The 17,907-nt window shown below is 52.5% G+C and overlaps 3 protein-coding genes across 9 annotated transcripts in view; 2 read left to right on the top strand and 1 right to left on the bottom strand.

Moving 5' to 3' along the window:
• Window positions 1–15,664, top strand: part of Rpl28 (ribosomal protein L28) — a 249,835-nt gene extending 234,171 nt beyond the window's left edge. For 3 of the 7 annotated variants that reach the window (XM_051162295.1, XM_051162297.1, XM_051162292.1), the window contains exons 2-4: window positions 14,894–14,983; window positions 15,071–15,313; window positions 15,533–15,664. In XM_051162295.1, the coding sequence (XP_051018252.1) occupies window positions 14,903–14,983; window positions 15,071–15,313; window positions 15,533–15,622 (414 nt within the window). In that variant the 5' untranslated portion in view covers window positions 14,894–14,902 and the 3' untranslated portion in view covers window positions 15,623–15,664. Of the gene's footprint in view, window positions 1–11,788; window positions 11,805–14,893; window positions 14,984–15,070; window positions 15,314–15,532 lie in introns of those variants that run through there. The other 4 variants (XM_051162291.1, XM_051162296.1, XM_051162293.1 and 1 more) reach the window with 4 other exon arrangements.
• Tmem190 (transmembrane protein 190) lies at window positions 3,699–5,511 on the top strand. The gene is made up of 5 exons (XM_051162289.1): window positions 3,699–3,756; window positions 3,849–3,884; window positions 4,854–4,979; window positions 5,105–5,189; window positions 5,280–5,511. The coding sequence occupies exons 1-5, from the start codon at window positions 3,699–3,701 to the stop codon at window positions 5,509–5,511; spliced, it is 537 nt and encodes a 178-aa protein (XP_051018246.1).
• Tmem238 (transmembrane protein 238) lies at window positions 6,398–11,881 on the bottom strand. Its single transcript, XM_051162288.1, has 2 exons — window positions 11,254–11,881; window positions 6,398–6,468 (listed from the first exon to the last, which is right to left on the bottom strand). Exon 1 carries the CDS (start codon window positions 11,804–11,806, stop codon window positions 11,261–11,263), a length of 546 nt encoding a protein of 181 aa, XP_051018245.1. The 5' UTR covers window positions 11,807–11,881; the 3' UTR covers window positions 6,398–6,468; window positions 11,254–11,260.
• Window positions 15,665–17,907: the final 2,243 nt, after the last annotated feature.

Below are 17,907 nucleotides of genomic sequence, written 5' to 3' on the forward strand. Positions count from 1 at the left end.
AAATAAAAATAATAAAATAAAAATTTTTCAAAAAATAAAAAGCTGAGCATGTGTTCCTGCAGCAGTGTGAGTGGAGACAACAGATCACTGGCGTTTGCTGCCTTCCAGCCTAGCTCCAGGTTCAACGAGAGACCCTGTCTCAAGGGCGTAAGGTTGAGAGTGATGGAGCAGAGCAGCCAGGGTCACCCTCTGGTCTCTGTACACTTGCGTACAGGTATGACTGCACACCCACACCTACATACACCCCCCCCACACACACATACCTTTCTACCCCTAAATGCCACAGTGAGAGGATCACACAAACATCCAGAGAAGGGGGCATAATAGTCTATCTAGGTACCTGTTCAGGGACCGCAACAATGCCCAAACACCACGTTCAGTGGATGACTAACACTGGCTCAGAATTCACAGCCCCTCAAGGGATGGGGGACACACATCTCCAGGAGCCCCCTCCTCAGGAGAGGAATAGGATACCTCTGAGCACAGGACAGTGACATGAACTTCAAAAAGTCTCTTTGCAGACCACCGATGATGGTGGTCCTTTGGAATTAACGCATTGGCTTGAGCTGTGTGTGTGTGTGTGTGTGTGTGTGTGTGTGTGTGTGTGTGTGCGTGTGTGTGTGTGTGTGTGTGTGTGTGTGTGCTGGCTCTGGACTGACTGGCAGCCAGAGGCTTTCCTTCCCATCACCCACCACGAGGGGAGAACTGCTCAGATCCCCTAGGAGGTGAGGTCACAGCCCCCCCATGGTGGGACATGACCTCATCGCCTCAGGTAAGAGCTCTTTCTCTCCCTTTCTTGGTCTGTCACACCACCCCTTTGAGGGGCCCCCGGGGGGCTCTCCTCAGCCCCTGCTTCTGCTGGGACCCAGGCTTCTGACCACTGGGTCTCCGCCCCTTAGGGGGCCTGTTTCCGGCTGAGTCAGCGTGGGGGGCCCAAGGCTGCGTCAGTGAGGGGAGAGCTGACGTAGCCCACCCCCCCCAAACCATGGGGGCTAGCCAAGGTGACTCAGGGCCACCAGCCTGGAGAATGGACTGGCCTGAGGTGGGACAGGGGACTGGGGCTTGTAGCCAGACCTGGACCAGGGACTGCAAATGCCAGCCCCTTCCCCCAACTGAGGTCCAAGAACTCAGACCATCTCCCCACCTCCATGTCTCCCCCTGTTCCTCAAACCGAGGGTACAGACCCCAGTCCCCTTCCCTCCAGCCCAGAGTCTCAGGTATTTAACCCTGCTGAGAGGGTTACTCAGACTCCAAAGTACAGACCCTCAGCCCTCCTCCCTCTGACCTAGGGTACTAAACCCTCATTTTGATATAAGTGGAAGGAAAAAAAAATCTCTGTCCTACAGTTGGGGGGACCTTCGTGTTTGAGGAAGCTTGTGAGTCTGGGTCATGGGCTGGTTGCTACTTCTTAGTCCTGCCACATTCTTCGTCGGGGGTTGTGGGGAAAGACTCATAGTCCCCAGGGTGACCACAAAAGGACTGAAGAGTGGACTTGGGAACTCCTGCCTGGGTCTTCCCTGGGTGAGGGCTGGAATACCAGTTCTGTGGAAATGAGACAAAGACAGAGACAGAATGGGGTGGGAAACTTTGGGAATCCCCCCAAATGACGGAAGACAGTAGAGATAAACAAATACAAACAGGATCTCACAGTCCTGTGATGAGAAGACAGAAGCAAAAGAGCAGTAGGGAGACCAGCTTGAGTATGCAAGATTTCCAAGTGTCCCTGGGATGTGGGGATCTAACCAGGGGGGGGGGGGCCTTGATGGTGTGCTGGCCCCTGGGTGAGCTGGTGCTGGCTGGGTGTGATGTCAGCACATCCCAGGCTGTGTGTGTCCGTCTGTCTGTCCCTGGGGGGTCCTGTCTGGCCTCTGGGGGGTGACGAGGCAGGTCAGCCACAGAGGCAGCCCAAACCTGTCATTAGCGGTGAGGGCCTTGACGGTGCCCCCCCCCCCCCCAATCCCAAGCCGCGGTCCAGCGCCAGGCAGCCCCACCCCCCACCCCCTCCTTGATCCCTGAGGAATCCAGGGAATTGGGAAGTGGGTCCAGATGGTGTTGACACAGGAAACGGTCAGCAGCTGCCCGGCCTCAGCCCCACAACCCCTCTGACCCCCACCCCCATACCCCCTGCCGAGCCCCCTCGGACCTGTGTCATCTCTGACGGAGTCAGGCCGGGGCCCACTCAGCACCCTCTAGGATGTTTACTGAGGACCTAGGGATGAAAGGGAGTCAGAGCCTTGTAGACTTCTTGGGAAACAGGGTCTGAACTCAGACCCCTCCCTCCCACAGAACAGACAATCCAGGCCCCAGCCCTTTTCCTTCAGATCTGAAGTCCAGGGCCCGAGGCGTCCTCAGAATCAGGGGTCTAAGTCCCCAACACTCCTCCCTCAGACCTAGGGAGTCCTCCTCCTTCAGATCCCAAGGTCTAGGATCTAGCCTCCTCCCCTACCTAAACCTCAAGAGTCCAGAATCCAGATTTCTCCCCTCAGACCCAGGGGTCCTTTTTCCAACACTTCCTCCCTCAGATGAAGGAGCCCAGGGCTGTCTCTCCTTAGACCCAGTGGTCCAGCCTCCAGCCTTGCTTCTTTAGACCCAGGGTTCCCAGCGCCAGCTCTCCTGTTTTCCTCAGGCTCAAGAGTCACAGTTCTCAGACTCAAGGACTCCTTCTCCAGGCCTCTTCATGCCCTGAGACCAAGGGATCCCATCTTCCAGCCCCATGCCCCTCCCCACCTCAGATCCAGGGGTCCATGCAGCAGCTATCCCATGAGTCCAGGGTCATTTCTAGACCTCTCTCAGGGACTACGACAGTTCCCTTCTCACATCCAGGTGATCTAGGAACCGTAGTGACATTGCCCCCCGCTGATCTTTCTGGAAGCATGGTCCCTCAGCAATCTTGAGCAGACCAAACACAAAACAACTTGAGGTGCTCTAGTGTTCCCTCATTTACAGAGGGGGAAACTGAGTCTCTCTGGGGACACGAGATGTTTAGCAGGAGTCGCCATCACAGCCTCTAACGGTGACCACACCTCAAGCTCGGCAGGGCCAGGCACAGTCAACCCCACCCCTGGTTTGTGGTCCCTCAAGCAGAGGCCTGGTGGAGCCTGAGAGGAGACTCCCAGAACCACCCCACCAGCCCTCACTGTCCCTTCCTCTTCCTGATCTGGTTGCTGAGGAAACCTCCACTAACAATGGGGCTCAGTGAGACCCCAATGTCCTAGAGTCCTTTTTCCTGGTTGCTAAAAGGACAAACACTCTACCAATGAGGATTTCTGAACTTGGACCTCGAGGCTGCCTCTTTGGACACTGGGTTAGGAAAGAAAGGGATTCTGCAACTCCGAGATCTCCCCAGTTCCGGATCTATACCCTGTCAGGTCCCAGATGGATAAGGAGAAACATCTCCAGCCCCAGGCTTTGTCCTGGTTCCTCCCTCCCCCTTCCCCTCCCTCCTTGCTGAGAAGGCTCTAAATCTGAAATCTCACAAAGGCCCACCCAGCTCTTTTCCTAGGTAAGGAGCTACTTCCTAGACAAAAATGATGGGCCTGGGGTACCCCCTCCTTGTGAACCCCTTGCTGAGGGGGGTTCCCTGGCAACAGAACTAAGAATTCTGGGTCTGAGGCTTTTAGGGCGGGGCCCAGTTGTTGCTAGGGTGATGTCCTTCAAGATTTCTCTCCATAGAGGCCCCAGAGGTCTGGGGAGGCAACATGGTGGGGTCTGGGATCTCAGCTTTGGGCCTCCTCCTGCTGATGCAGGGCTCAGTAGGTGAGGGCACTCAAGAGGACACCAGGGGACTGTGGATAGGGCCAGCCCTGGCTGTCACACAGTCTCCCAACATAATCCCTTTTCTCCCACAGATGCGAATGGAATACAGGGCTTTTTCTATCCATGGAGTAAGTAAGAGCTCAGATCCTGGAGCTCCAGGGAGGGGACCCCCAAATTAAAACTGTAGGGTCTGAGGGAGAAAGGCTAGGGGTGGTAGACCCTGGGTCTGAGAGACCAGGACTTGGGGGTGGTGGTAGACCCCTGGGTCTGAGGAAGGAAAGCCAGAAACTGAACCTCTGCGTCTCAAGGAAGGCTGAAGCCTGGGCTTGGTCTGAGGGGGGAGAGCTGGACCTTGGTCTCTGGGTCTGGAAGAAGGGCTAAGGCCCATGCCCCTCAGATCTGGAAAAAAAAAAAAAAAAAAGAAGCCAGGGGACTCAACCCTGGGTATAGAGATTGGGGGGGGGAGGCTAAGGCCTGGACCCCTGGATCTGAGGCAAAAGGTGAGGGGACGCAACCTCTGGGTCTGGAGTGGGGGAGATAAAGAGCCTGAAAATTGACTATTGAGGAGGGCTGGAGCATTGATCCTCAGGGTCTGAAGAAGGGTTGGGGCCTGAGTAGGGAGAGCTGGGGTCTTGACTCCTCGGTTTGAGGGAGAAAGGCTGTGAAATGGACCCTCTGAAGGAAAGGGGCTGGTGTCCGGATGTCCAGGTCTGAGGGAGGAGAAACAGAAGTTGAACCCTTAGGTCTGAGGGAGATGGGCTGGGTTTGGACTCTTGGGTCCTGTAAAGAATACACAGCCTGGGGCTGGAGAGATGGCTCAGTGGTTAAGAGTGCCACCTGCTCTTCCCAAGGTCCTGAGTTCAATTCCCAGCAACCACGTGGTGGCTCACAACTATCTATAATCACAACTATAATGTGATTTGATGCCCTCTTCTGGCCTGCAGGTGCACATGCAGGCAGAACAATGTATACATAATAAGAAATAAATCTTAAAAAAAAAAAAAAAAAAAGAACACACAGCCCCTCAGCCTTCGCACTTGTGTTTGTAACCTTCAGGGCCAGTTCTGTTACTTAGAGCCTACTATGGTGACCTTTAGGTTGTGAGGGAGATGTGTGGGACCGAGAGAGCTGTGGGGGTCAGGCAGCAATTGAGAACCCCAACCTGTGCCTGCGCCTGCGCTGCTGCTACCGGGATGGTGTGTGCTACCACCAACGGCCAGATGGTGAGTGACCTGTCCTGAAACTGGATGGTTTCAGAGGGTGAGGTGCCCAGCTGATGGATCCCCGATCCTCCTCCTCCTCGTTTTTTGTTTTTGTTTGTTTGTGTGTTTTTTTTTTTTTTTTCTAGAAAACATGCGCAGGAAGCATATGTGGGCCCTGGGCTGGACCTGCGGTAGCCTGGTCTTCCTTATTGCCAGCATCTGCCTCTTCTGGTGAGTGTGAGTGGAGGGAGGCCGGCAAGCGCGGGTCTCCACAGAAGGTGCTGGTGGTTCCGGCTGAACACCTGTGTTCTCCCCCACCAGGTGGGCCAAGCGCCGAGACATGCTGCGCCTACCACAGTTTCTACAGGGGAAATGCGACCTGTCGAGAACAGTGTCCCTACTGTCTAAGGAACGCTCATCCGCCAGCAAGCGGACAACTGTGATTTCCGCGGCTGTCTCTGTGCCCGCCGAGGGGACAGAAGCCTCAGGAGGCGGCACGGAACCAGAAGCTATGGAAGGCGGGGAGGACACAGAAGGAGGCGATGATGATTAGAGGTGGTGAGGGGGGACCCCGGAGGACCCGAATACAGACTTGGCATATAAACGTGTGTCTTTTTCTGATGCGTGGGGAGCAGGCGGCTTTATGGGAGCTTTGCACGACGTGTGTGTGTGTGTGTGTGTGTGTGTGTGTGTGTGTGTGTGTGTGTGTATGTGTGTGCTCGAAGGAGAGTTAGGGGGTGAGGACTCTGAGAGCTAAGCGTAGAGGGAGGGGCCTGTTACGAGTGGGTTCTGGGGGTGAGCCATGTGGATCTGAACTGTGGCGGGGACTAGCAGTAGTTCTGGGTGTGGGGAGCTACAATGAAGTGAGCCTTAAGTAGAGGGGTTTGGGGGTATCAGTGGCACACACCACAGGATCGTGTCCTGAGCAGTGCCAGCTTCAGGGAACACCAGTGACTGACTAAACCCCTGCTCTTACACTCCTCTTGCCCCTTAGCACCAAGGCCTGAGTGGGTACAGAAGAGCGTGGGCATCACCATGCAAGAAGTCAGCTCCTGGGGCCCCCGGGGCAAGCCTTTTCTTGGAAGGGTGTGGTCTCCACTCAGATGCAGCCTGCCCAATTAGCTCTCTCTTCTAGTCTTGCAAGCATGCTGCGTCAATGACACCGCAGTAAATAACTTGTGAGTTCAGCGAGCCCCAGTGCCTGCGCTTCTCGGAAGATCCAAACTACCCTAGGGAAGTCTGCGCTCAAGGTCTTTCTTCACTTCCTGGGTGCCCCTAGTGAAAGGCCAGTGAGAAGCTGGGATCCTGTATCCCCAGGGACCCCAAGAGCAAAAGGTGGCTTGGCTTGGCAGCTCCCCTTGGCCAGTTCAGGCCCTTAAGTAGACAGGCAAGCAGTGCTCCAAAACCGAAACATTTATCCAAGTGAAGGCACAGATAGGTATCCTGGAGGCTGGGTGATGTACCGGGCGGCTGGCTGCACGTCTCAGTCAGGTACCGAGGATGAGGCTATCTGTGGGGAGGGAAGGTGGGGTTAGTGGCTAGTTAGGATTGCTTTTCTTCTGTCCTTTCACTTCTGTCCCAGGAAAGACCAGGGAGCCCCTTACTCACTGATGGACACTCAAGCTCACCTGGCCCCTCCCCTCCCCACCTCTGCTTGCTGCAGAACCCCTGAGGGTATGTTTGCACAAATGTGCTTGCTTCTAATTCACCAGAATCCACTGATATAGGTGAGCTTGTGACAGAAAGCAAAGAGACAGAGGCAAAGAGACAGACCTGGGGAGTCACTTAGGGAGATAAACAGGCATTGAGGGAGACGAACAGGCAAAGACAAAGGGAAAAACAGCTGGGGGATCCCAACACCTCGAAGGCTGGCAAAGAGGATCCCCAAGGCCAGACTACAGTAGGAGGCCAGCCTGGGCTACAGAGTATGAGATCCTATCAAAAAAAAAAAAAAAAAAAAAAAAAATCAAACCAAGATATTGGAGAGATAGATTAACAGATAAAGTTGCTTGCTACGGAGCCTGAAAACCCAAGTCTGCTCCCTTGCACAATCAAGGGGAGAGGGGAGAACCTACTCGCACTGGTTATCATCTGGTACCTATACACCCCTGCAGCACACACACAGATGCACACACACCCACAAAAAATATAATCAAAAGCAAAATGAAATACTAGGTGATGTGCCTCAGGCCTGCAACTCCAGCACTTAGAGGCAAGAGAATACTACATATTAACGAAGGGCCAGCCTGGTCTATATAGGGAGTGCCAGGCCAGCTTATGTTATATAATGAGATCCTATTAGGTGAAGGGGAGGCAGGAGAAGGAGAAAAGGTTAGCCCATGTGTGAATTCTGGTCCTAAGGAAGTTGGCGAGTTACTAGAGCAAAGTTCAAGTTCTTTCTTTGAGGCCTAACCAAATGTACACTTCTGAGGAGTGTCAAGAGTCTTCAGGGGCTGGAGAGATGGCTCAGTGGTTAAGAGTACCACCTGTTCTTCCAAAGGTCCCGAGTTCAACTCCCGGCAACCACATGGTGGTTCGTAATCATCTCCAATGTGATCTAATGCCCTCTTCTGGCATGCAGGTGCACATGCAGACAGAACACTGTATATATAATAAATAAATCTTTAAAAAAAAAAAAGAAAGAATCTTCAAAAGCCATTTCAACTACAGAAGGTTATCTTGGCACATGTCAAGTTGTACTCCAACATTTGTTCATGCCTCACATACACATAGTTACATAGTTTTTCAGTCCTCCCTCCTCCCCAGACAGGGTTTCTTTGTGTAGCCCTGGCTGTCCTGACTTGCTTTGTAGACCAGGCTGGCCTCAAACTCACAGAGATCTACCTGCCTCTGCCTCCCGAGGGCTGGGATTACAGGCATGCACCACCATGCCCGGCTAGTTTTTCAGTCTTTAAATATTATGTGTGTAGGGGCTGGAGAGATGGTTCAGAGGTTAAGAACACAGCACACACGGTGGCTTACAACCATCTAGAACAGAATCTAGAATAGGCCCTCTTCTGGTGTGCAGGGATACAAACAGAATACTGTATAAATAATAAGTAAATAAATAAATATTGTGTGTGAGGGTGTTTAGATTTATGTTTTATTCCACGTGTATAAATGACTTGCCTGCTTGTGCATCTGTGCACTACATATGTGCCTGTCGCCTCTGGAGGCCGGATTAGTAATGGAACTCCGGTCCTCTGCAAGAGCAGCCAGTCCTCTTTCCCATGAGCCACCTCTCTCCAGCCTGCTTTGCTGTTTTGAAACAGAGTCTCGCTATTACAGTCCTTGCTGGCCTGGAACACACAACATATATTAGGCTGGTCTTGAACTTGCTGTGATCCCCTGAGTGCTAGCATTAGAGGGGTTACCAATAACATCTACTTCTTTTTAAGGGAATGGGGCTTTTTTTTTTTTTTTTTAAAGACAAGGTTTCACTATGGAGCCTTGGCCGTCCTGGAACTCATTTTGTAGACCAGGCTGGCCTTGAATTCACAGTGATCCGCCTACCTCTGCCTTCTGGGTGCTGGGATTAAAGGGGTGCGCCTTGAACTCAGATCTGTTTGCCTCTGTCTCCTGGATTAAAGGCATGTTTGTATTCCAGCCAGATCACACACACCTAGAAGGTCTTTGGATGTGATCTCTTGCCAGAACATTCCTCTACACCTTCATTCATCTATCGGTTCCCGTGCAGCCAATTCACCGACAAGCTCTTCTGTAAGCCGTCCACCAGTCTACCCCATCCATCGGCCAACTCATCTATTCTCCATCCACCCATCTGTCAACTACAGCGCACCTGTCCGTCCATCTACCCACTCTTCTTCATCCATCAAACTGTAACACATTTATTCATCCTCCATCCACTCCTTTACTTGTTGCTCCATCCTTCCACTTGCCTACCCATTATCAAAAGCCTTTCCTGAGCCGGGCGGTGGTGGCGCACACTGGTAATCTCAGCACTCGGGAGGCAGAGGCAGGCGGATCGCTGTGAGTTCGAGGCCAGCCTGGTCTACAGAGGGAGTCCGGGATGGCCAAGGCTACACAGAGAAACCTTGTCTCAAAAAAAAAAAAAAAAAAAAAAAAAAAAACCAAACACCAAAAAACCAAAAAGAGTAATGAGCTGGTGCCTAAAGAACAGCAGGAAGTTTTCTGGTTGGATTGCAGATAGCAATGGCCCTCCTACTTATAAAGGATGTCTGTCTGTCTGTGGTCTCAAAGAGATATAAGTGCAGATAAAATGTGGAAGAAAGGGGGCTGGAGAGATGGCTCAGAGGTTAAAAGCACCAGCTGCCCTTCCAAAGGTCCCAAGTTCAATTCCCAGCAACCACATGGTGGCACACGACCATTTGTAATGAGATCCAGTGCCTTCCTGTAGCGGGCAGAATAATGTATAAATAATAAATAAATAAATAAATAAATAAAAAAGTTTATTTAAAAATGTGGAAGAAAGAGAACCAAAAAGCAGAGGTTCCACAAACCCGCAAGTGGCCTGGGTTTAATGGGAGGGCAATAGAGAACCCTAGCAGGTCTTTGATTAGCATTGAGAGAAGTGCCTTTAAGAAAGGGAATACAAAGCCGGGCATGGTGGCGCACGCCTTTAATCCCAGCACTCGGGAGGCAGAGGCAGGCGGATCGCTGTGAGTTCGAGGCCAGCCTGGTCTACAAAGCGAGTCCAGGATGGCCAAGGCTACACAGAGAAACCCTGTCTCGAAAAACCAAAAAAAAAAAAAAAGAAAGGGAATACAAGCCGGGCGTGGTGGCGCACACCTTTAATCCCAGCACTTGGGAGGCAGAGGCAGGCGGATCGCTGTGAGTTCGAGGCCAGCCTGGTCTACAAAGCGAGTCCATGATGGCCAAGGCTACACAGAGAAACCCTGTCTCGAAAAACCAAAAAAAAAAAAAAAAAAGGGAAAACAAGCCGGGCGTGGTGGCGCACACCTTTAATCCCAGCACTTGGGAGGCAGAGGCAGGCGGATCGCTGTGAGTTCGAGGCCAGCCTGGTCTACAAAGTGAGTCCAGGATGGCCAAGGCTACACAGAGAAACCCTGTCTCGAAAAACCAAAAAAAAAAAAAAAAAAAAAAAAAAAAAAGAAAGAAAGAAAGAAAGAAAGGGAATACAGGGACCAAGCAATATGGCTCACTGAGTAAAGGTGCTTCCCACCAACAATGATGACCTGAGTTTGATCCTTGGGGCCCACATGATAGAAAGAGAGAAAAGATGTCTCAAAAGCACCGTGCTACAAATGTACACACACACACACACACACACACACACACACACAGAGTAATTAAAATAAAGTTTGGTTCCCCTGGATGGGGAAGTCTAGTGGCCCTCAGAGGAAGGATAGCAGGCTACCAAGAAGAGACTTGATACCCTATGAGCATATACAGGGGAGGAGGTCCCCCTCAGTCACAGTCATAGGCGAGGGGAGTAAGGGGGAAAATGGGAGGGAGGGAGGAATGGGAGGATACAAGGGATGGGATAACAGTTGAGATGTAAGATGAATAAATTAATAAAATATATATTTAAAAAATAAAGTTTGGAAGCTAGACAGATGGTGGAGTGCTCTTGCGGAGGGCCCAAGTTCAGTTCCCAACACCAACATCAAGGGGTTCAAAACTGCCTAAAACTCTAGCTACAGGGACTCTGACACGCTCCTTCCTCTGGCTTCTGCCAGCACCTGACACACACACACACACACACACACACACACACGAATGCTATAATAACACACACGAATGCTATAATAATAGGGCCAGGCATGGTGGCCCACGCCTTTAATCCCAGCACTCTGGAGGCAGAGGCTGGCAGAGCTCCGTGAGTTCAAGGGCAGCCTGGTCTATGTCTCAAATTCCAAGACAGCCAGGGCTGCATAGAGAGACCTTGTCTCAAACAACAACAACAACAACAACAACAAAACAAAACAAAACAAAAGGGAGAGGAAATAAGGGTGGTTTCCCTCTTTCTGGACCCACTGGTTCTTTGCCTCTTCGATTTCTCATTAGGACAGACCTGTCTGTACAAATGGCAGTCTTCCGCTTGCATACTGTGTGGCCCTGGGCAAGTGTGGCACCTACTTTCGGGGGGCGGGGGAGGGCGCTTCTTTTACAGTAACGGTAACGAACTCAGAGCACCGGGTACAGAGAGAGGAGGATGCGATGAGGCCTGGCGCAAGTGGAGCAAAGGAAGGAGTGTGTGCTGGGACGCCTAAACTCGTCCCACGGATCCTACAGCGTCTCTGCTATCCCGTCTCCCCTGTACCCCCTTCTCGCTCTTCCTGCGTGTCCTCACCTGGGGCTCACTCGCTGCCCGCGCCCGCCGCTCCAGGCCCCGCCTCAAGCGTGGCGAGCTGCAGACGCACGCGGCGGGAGCCGGAGGCGGACGGCGGCTGGGGCGCGCGGGCCGCTCTGCGCGCTGAGCGGAGACCCGACGTCGCCCGGGGACCCGCGGTGGCGGGCGCCGACCAGCGGCGGGACAGCTTGCGCGCAAGGCGGGCGATCGCCGAGGGCCGCAGGCCGTAGTCGCGCTCGAGCTCCTGGCGCGAGATCTCGATGTTGCCGGTGTACCAGAGGATCCAGCCCAGCAGGCTCAGGAAGACCAGCAGCGCCCCGGAGTAGATGAGCAGGTCCCCGAAGTCTCGGCCGCGCACCTGCAGCTGCGCGAACACGCCGGTCAGCAGCGCCGCCATGCCCGCCACGTCCAAGGCCACGGCCAGCAATAGCGCCATGCGGCAGCGGCCCAGGCCGGTCGCCGCAGCCGGTGCTGGCGCGGGCGGGGACGAGGCTCCCGCCTGGGACGCTAGCGAGCCGCACACCGGGGATGCCGCCGCCGCCGCCGCCGCCATGGCCCTCGGTGGCCCGCCGCCGCCTGCTCCCCGAGAGCGTCCAGGGGTGCGGCTGCCCGGGGCGGGGTCAGGGCCCAGCGCCAGGTGTGCCCAGCGCCTGCATGGTCACCTGAGCCGTAGTGCAGCTCACAGCCTGGACCTGGTGGCCCGGGTGAGGAGGCTCTTTGTGGTTCAGAGGTCTGGGAGGGAGTAGCAGGGCACGACCCTGTCCATTAAGGAGAGACCAGGTGACTAGGGCCAAACTTGAGGGTGGCAAAAATGGAGTTAGCGAGATGTTGTTTCTGTTTAGTGCTCGCCCCTCGAGGCCTCCTGGATCACTAGGCCCGTGGTGAACCCAAATTGGGGACAGGCTGGGGATGGTCACTTACTTGCCTAGCATTGCCTAAAGCCCTTGATTCCATGCCCTGCACAACACAAAAGCATTCTCTGGGGCATAGAATCTGTTGATTCAGAGCCGTAAAGCTGTCTCTATGTTTGCCTCTTGGGATCTCCTGAGTGAGCAGGGCCTTGTAAACCCAAGGTGGGAAAATGAACCCATCTCTCAGATGCTGGCTGACACTATCCATCAGACACATATTATACTAAGGTCGGGGCCGTGTTAGTGCTCAGACATGAGCCTCACAAGACCCCTGCCCTCAAAGAGTTCCTAGCCACAATTCCCGAAATTCCCAGGAAAGGTGTCCCCGAGGCGGTGGCATAGAAATTGTAGCTTTAGCCAGTCGGTGGTACCGGCGCAAGCCTTTAATCCCAGCACTTGGGAGGCAGAGGCAGGCGGATCACTGTGAGTTCGAGGCCAGCCTAGTCTACAAAGCAAGTCCAGGACAGCCAAGGCTACACAGAGAAACCCTGTCTTGGAAAAAAAGAAAGAAAGAAAAGAAAGAAAGAAAAAAGCAAACAACCCACTGCGGGGTTTTTTTTTTTTGTTGATAGATGTTTCTAGAAAAAAGATCTTTCTGGGCTGCGGAAGCTGATCCCTGAAGAAGGCTTTGACTTCAAGAGACTTTAGTGGGTATGGCCAAGGCGCTGTGGAGATGCGAGGCAACCAACAGCTGTTACAGGAAAGTCCTGACAACTTATGCTCCGCTGGGGTGGGAAACTTCCAGACAGTTCTGCCTAGGTCCTCCCAAGATTCTGCCTAGTTTCAGACTTGGAGAAAACTCAGGGTGATGGAGGAGAAATTTTCTTCACTGATGTCGCGCCACTGGCAAAGTGTACTTGCTCCTGTAAACAAACTCCCACCCATGAGCCTGTAAATAACATAAAGGAAACTCCCTGGAACACACATACAAACAGATTAACCGTGCTGGGAGGAGGGAGTGTATGTGCGTATGACTAAAATACATTATATGCACATACGAAAATGCCACACAAACCCACTTTATGCACAATTAACAAATACTAATACTTTTATTAAGCTGGTCTACAGAGCAAATCCCAGAACAGCCATGGCTAGACAGAGGAGAAACCAGACTGAGAGCCGGGCGTGGTGGCGCATGTCTTTAATCCCAGCACTCGAGAGGCAGAGGCAGGCAGATCTCTGTGAGTTCGAGGCCAACCTGGTTACAAAGCGAGTTCAGGACAGCCAAGGCTACACAGAGAAACCCTATCTCAAAACAAACAAACAAACAACAAAGACTGGAGCAAATTGCCAGTGGGCTGCCAGAATTGGCCAGATAGTGCTGATGACAGACATGGCGTATTTCTGCATAGACGGAACCAGGCATGAGAGAATAAAGTTAAGAGGCAGCCTTACAATTTTAGAGAGGTCTGAAAATGATGCTTGTGTGGGAGATAGCTGAGTGAGTACAAAATATAATGGAACCATCCAAAGACTCCATGCCGCGCTAGCGTTTGAAATAGTTCATGCTTCCGTTTAAAGAACAAGTCTTGAGGACAGGAGTGACGGCTCAGTGGTTAAGAGTACTGGCTGCTCTTCCAGAGGACCCAGGTTCTATTCCCAGCACCCACAAGATGGGTCACAACTGTCTGTAACTTTAGTCCCAAAGGATCGAACACCCTCACACAGACATACCTGCAGGCAAAACACCAGTGCATAGAAAATAAGAATTAAGCCCGGCGTAGTGGCGCACGCCTTTAATCCCGGCACTTGGGAGGCAGAGGCAGGTGGTGAGTTCGCAGCCAGCCTGGTCTACAAAGCCAGTCCAGGATAGTCAAGGCTACACAGAGAGACCCTGTCTCGAACCTGCACCCCAGAAGAAAGAAAGAAAGAAAGAAAAAAAGACTTTAAGTATGAGTAAATCTTAAATCAGTTAAACCTGGCTTAATGACGCAGTCCTGGAATCCTCAATATTTGCTAAGGAGGAGGATCAGAGTTCGAAATCAACTAGAAAAGAGAGCAACACCCTTTTCCCAAAATGTTTATTTAGTGCCCACTGTGTGCCAAGTGCTAATTGAACAGATCACAGTGATGCGGCTGAGAAATGGGTCTTGGGGGGCGAGGGAGGGTCTCTGCTTTTAAGAACCGCTCGAAAAGCCAGTCCGGAAAACTTCCCAAGCGCCCACGGCATCTCATCATCCCACCGCGAGAACTCGCCTCCCCCCGCGATCTCTGCACGAAGATTTCCGAAGGTTCCCGAACGGTATCTTAAGTGACAATCCAAACTACTCGGAGGCGGAACCCAAAGACCGGAGGAAGCTGGGTGGCGGACTTCTGGAGCGCCCAGGGAGGGAAGCGGAAATGCGTTGACATTTTAAAGACGACGTCCCGCCTACAGCGTCTCCCTTTCCGTCTCCGGCCGCCGTAGGAAGAGGAGGTGAGTGCGAGTTCTCTGTCCGACCCGCGTGGCCGCCATCTCGCGCCCACCGCCTGGTTCTCCGGCCCGTTTTCCCTCCTGTTGCCCGAGCGCCATTTGTAGCCCTCGTCTCCGCCGCCGGAAGTGGAGCCTTAGTTTCCCTGCCCCATTTCAGTCGCGGCCCCCTTAGTTCGGCCTGCCTCTTTTGGTCCCCCATTCCGGCCTGGCAGGGCTCTTACTCGTTGTCCCCGACGGTGCTCCCTCATTTTATTTAGGCGCCTAGCCACGGCCTGCTTCTCTCCGTGACATCCCTCGCGTGCCCCGTTTCTCTGCAGCCGCCGCCATGTCCGCGCATCTGCAATGGATGGTCGTCCGGAACTGCTCCAGTTTCCTGATCAAGAGGAACAAGCAGACCTATAGCACCGTAAGTGGGGCCCGCGTGGGAAGGGGCCCCTCTGGCTCCTTAGTTCTGGGACCATGGCGTTATCTTACCATCCATCTCCTCCCCCAGGAGCCCAATAATCTGAAGGCCCGCAACTCCTTCCGCTACAACGGGCTGATTCACCGCAAGACGGTGGGAGTGGAGCCCGCGGCCGATGGCAAAGGAGTCGTCGTGGTTATGAAACGCAGATCCGGTCAGCGAAAACCTGCCACCTCTTACGTGAGGACCACCATCAACAAGAATGCCCGGGCCACCCTCAGCAGCATCAGGCACATGATCCGGAAGAACAACTACCGCCCCGATCTGCGGATGGTGAGGAAGGGATGGATCCTTAGGGTAGGAGGGGGCAGCTGGGAGTTCACCTGAGGGACTGACTGGATGCAGGCCTGCCTACTTGACCCTGTTTAGTTGGAGCTAAACTGTGGGGGCTGGGGGGTGTCTTGATTTCCCCAGCGTTAGGGCAGCCCCTCTGTAGGCCTAGGAAGCAGGCAGCACTAAGTGGGAGTGTCTTTTTCTCTATCCTGTCCCCAGGCGGCCATCCGCAGGGCCAGTGCCATCCTGCGAAGCCAGAAGCCAGTGGTGGTGAAGAGGAAACGCACCCGCCCCACCAAGAGCTCCTGAGCCCCACGTCCCAGAAGCAATAAAGAGTCTGCTGACCTTTCAGTCGCCTCCTTTGGGCCTCTTTTGTGGCTAACAGTGGGCTTGTGTTTGACTTCAGTTGTCTCATCAAAACTCACTAATGTTTGGCCTTGTTCGTCTGAAAGGGGAGGGTTGTCAGCCTAGACACTTGGGGGATGGAGTATTAGCGTGAGGATAGCTCTAGCTTGCTCATTTCACTTTACATGTTGTCTGTCTGTGAGTACCTAAAAAACTGTCTTCAGCCAGAAAGGATATAGGCTGAAGAGCTGTTCACAGGACTGAAGAGGGGGTGGGGGGAGAGTTAGGCTGAGGGCTGTAGGGGACATTTCATTCCCTTATTAGAGTGAGGGTAAGTGATTAGAGGCTTCTTACCAGCGGACAGTGTCAGGTGGCCTGAGCCCCTCTGCCTGAACTTGAGGCTCTTAGCCGGGTCTCAGTCCTCTGATGACCCAGATTCCAGTCCCTCTTGGGTTCACATGCCTCCTTGTCAGAATGAAGTGGGTTTAATACACAGGTTTTAAGAGTGAAGTAGTCAGAGTATGTTCTGTTTGACCTATGGAACAGTGACAGTCTATATATTGTATTCTGGTTGTCTGTCAGCTGGGGCTTCATGCTGTTGCAGTACTTATGCTTTGCAGACCCTGGGAAGTGTCAACAACACACAGTTTTCACCAACTACATGTCTTCTGTACTTGTCTCACTCAGCGTTCTGGTAGGCTGAGGCAGGTGAATATTTGAGCCTAGCCTGGTCTACATGGTAACTCAGATACCCAGGACTATAGAGACTCTGTCTCAAAAATAACCATGGTAAGTATCTGGATGAGTGTGGGGTGAGTATATAGGTGTACTGGGGTACCTGAGCCACTGTCGGCTCTACTTTGCATATGGAGAACTTGGGGCTTGAATGGAAAAAGTACCCATACCATTGTTGCTGATACTCTGTCCCTCCTATACAGCTCAGGCCTGGGCTGAAGCTCCCCTTTGGGGGACTAATTGGGCCCCCTCAATGCTGACCATTTGGTTTAACAGCCTTTGTTCTGTCCTCCCCAGTGCAAAGGAAGGATGGTGGGGTTGCCAGGTTGGGTCTCATCTGGATTATTGTCCATCCCCAGTCCTATGTGAACTATTTAACCTGTATCCTATGGGATCCTGTTGAAGTTTTAACTCTTGGCAGGCACCCTTTCTCCCTCCCCACTATTAGACCTTCCTTCATCTCAATGCAGTCAACTAAGTCCCTCATTCCTTGAGCTACAAGTCTGCCTGCTGGTGAGCGAGACTTGAGGCAAGGTTTGTCTGTGGCCTTGGCTATCCTGGAACTCCCTCTAGATAAGACTGGTATCCAACTCAGTGATCCACCTGCTTCTGCCTCCCGAGTGCTTGGATTAAAGGGCTCCCCCGCCAACACCCAGCAGTAATGTTTTTTAAAGGGTTTATTACTTATACAGTACTCTGTCCACATGTGTGCCTGCACGGCTTAAGAGGGCACCAGATCTCACTGTAGATGTTTGAGAGCAAGTTTGTGTTGCTGGGAGTTGAACTCAGGACCTTTGGAAGAATACAATGCTTTTAATCTGAGCCATCTCCAGCCCCGGCTGTAATGTTTTTCAGATAACTTGTAACTTTATGCTGACCTGTGGTGGCACACACCTTGGATCTCTGGAATTCCAGGACAGCCAAAGCTGTTACTTTCCTGGCTCAGTTGTTGACTGGGAGGCTTAGTGCCTTTTGCTAACCTAGGCCTATTATGTTCTCAGTCTTTGAGACAGCTTAATAACCTCACCCTTACTTGTTCTTTCTGAGCTCAGGTACTGGCTTGTTCACCTTCGCTGTTCTGGACAAAACTCCCAGCTGACTTAATCTGGTTCTGGCTTTGCTTGGCCTCAAACTAACTCAGCAATCTAATCTTCTGGCTTCTCATTTTCTGGCTCTATCTTTACTGAGTTCTCTCTGCAACCCGTCTCTTTTACTGTCCCGGTCAAAAACTGCCTCCTCTAACACTGCTTCTTGAGTAGCTTACCTTTCCTCTCTCTCCTCATGAGAGTTAGGTGTATCCTATTCTGTCAGATGTCTGATTCATCATCACCTTTTCTGCCACTCACTTTCAAACATGGGTCCTTCCTTCTACAAAGTAACTTTACCTTCGTTTGGGATTAAAGGCGTGTATCACCACATCTGGACCTAAGCTTGTCTTTACCTGATACTCGCTCCATACTAGGCTTGCCTTGAACTCAGATCTGTTTGCCTCTGTCTCCTGGATTAAAGGGGAG

The sequence above is a fragment of the Acomys russatus genome, chromosome 19 (genome assembly GCF_903995435.1).
Source record: "Acomys russatus chromosome 19, mAcoRus1.1, whole genome shotgun sequence".
In the NCBI taxonomy this organism is placed as follows: domain Eukaryota; kingdom Metazoa; phylum Chordata; class Mammalia; order Rodentia; family Muridae; genus Acomys; species Acomys russatus.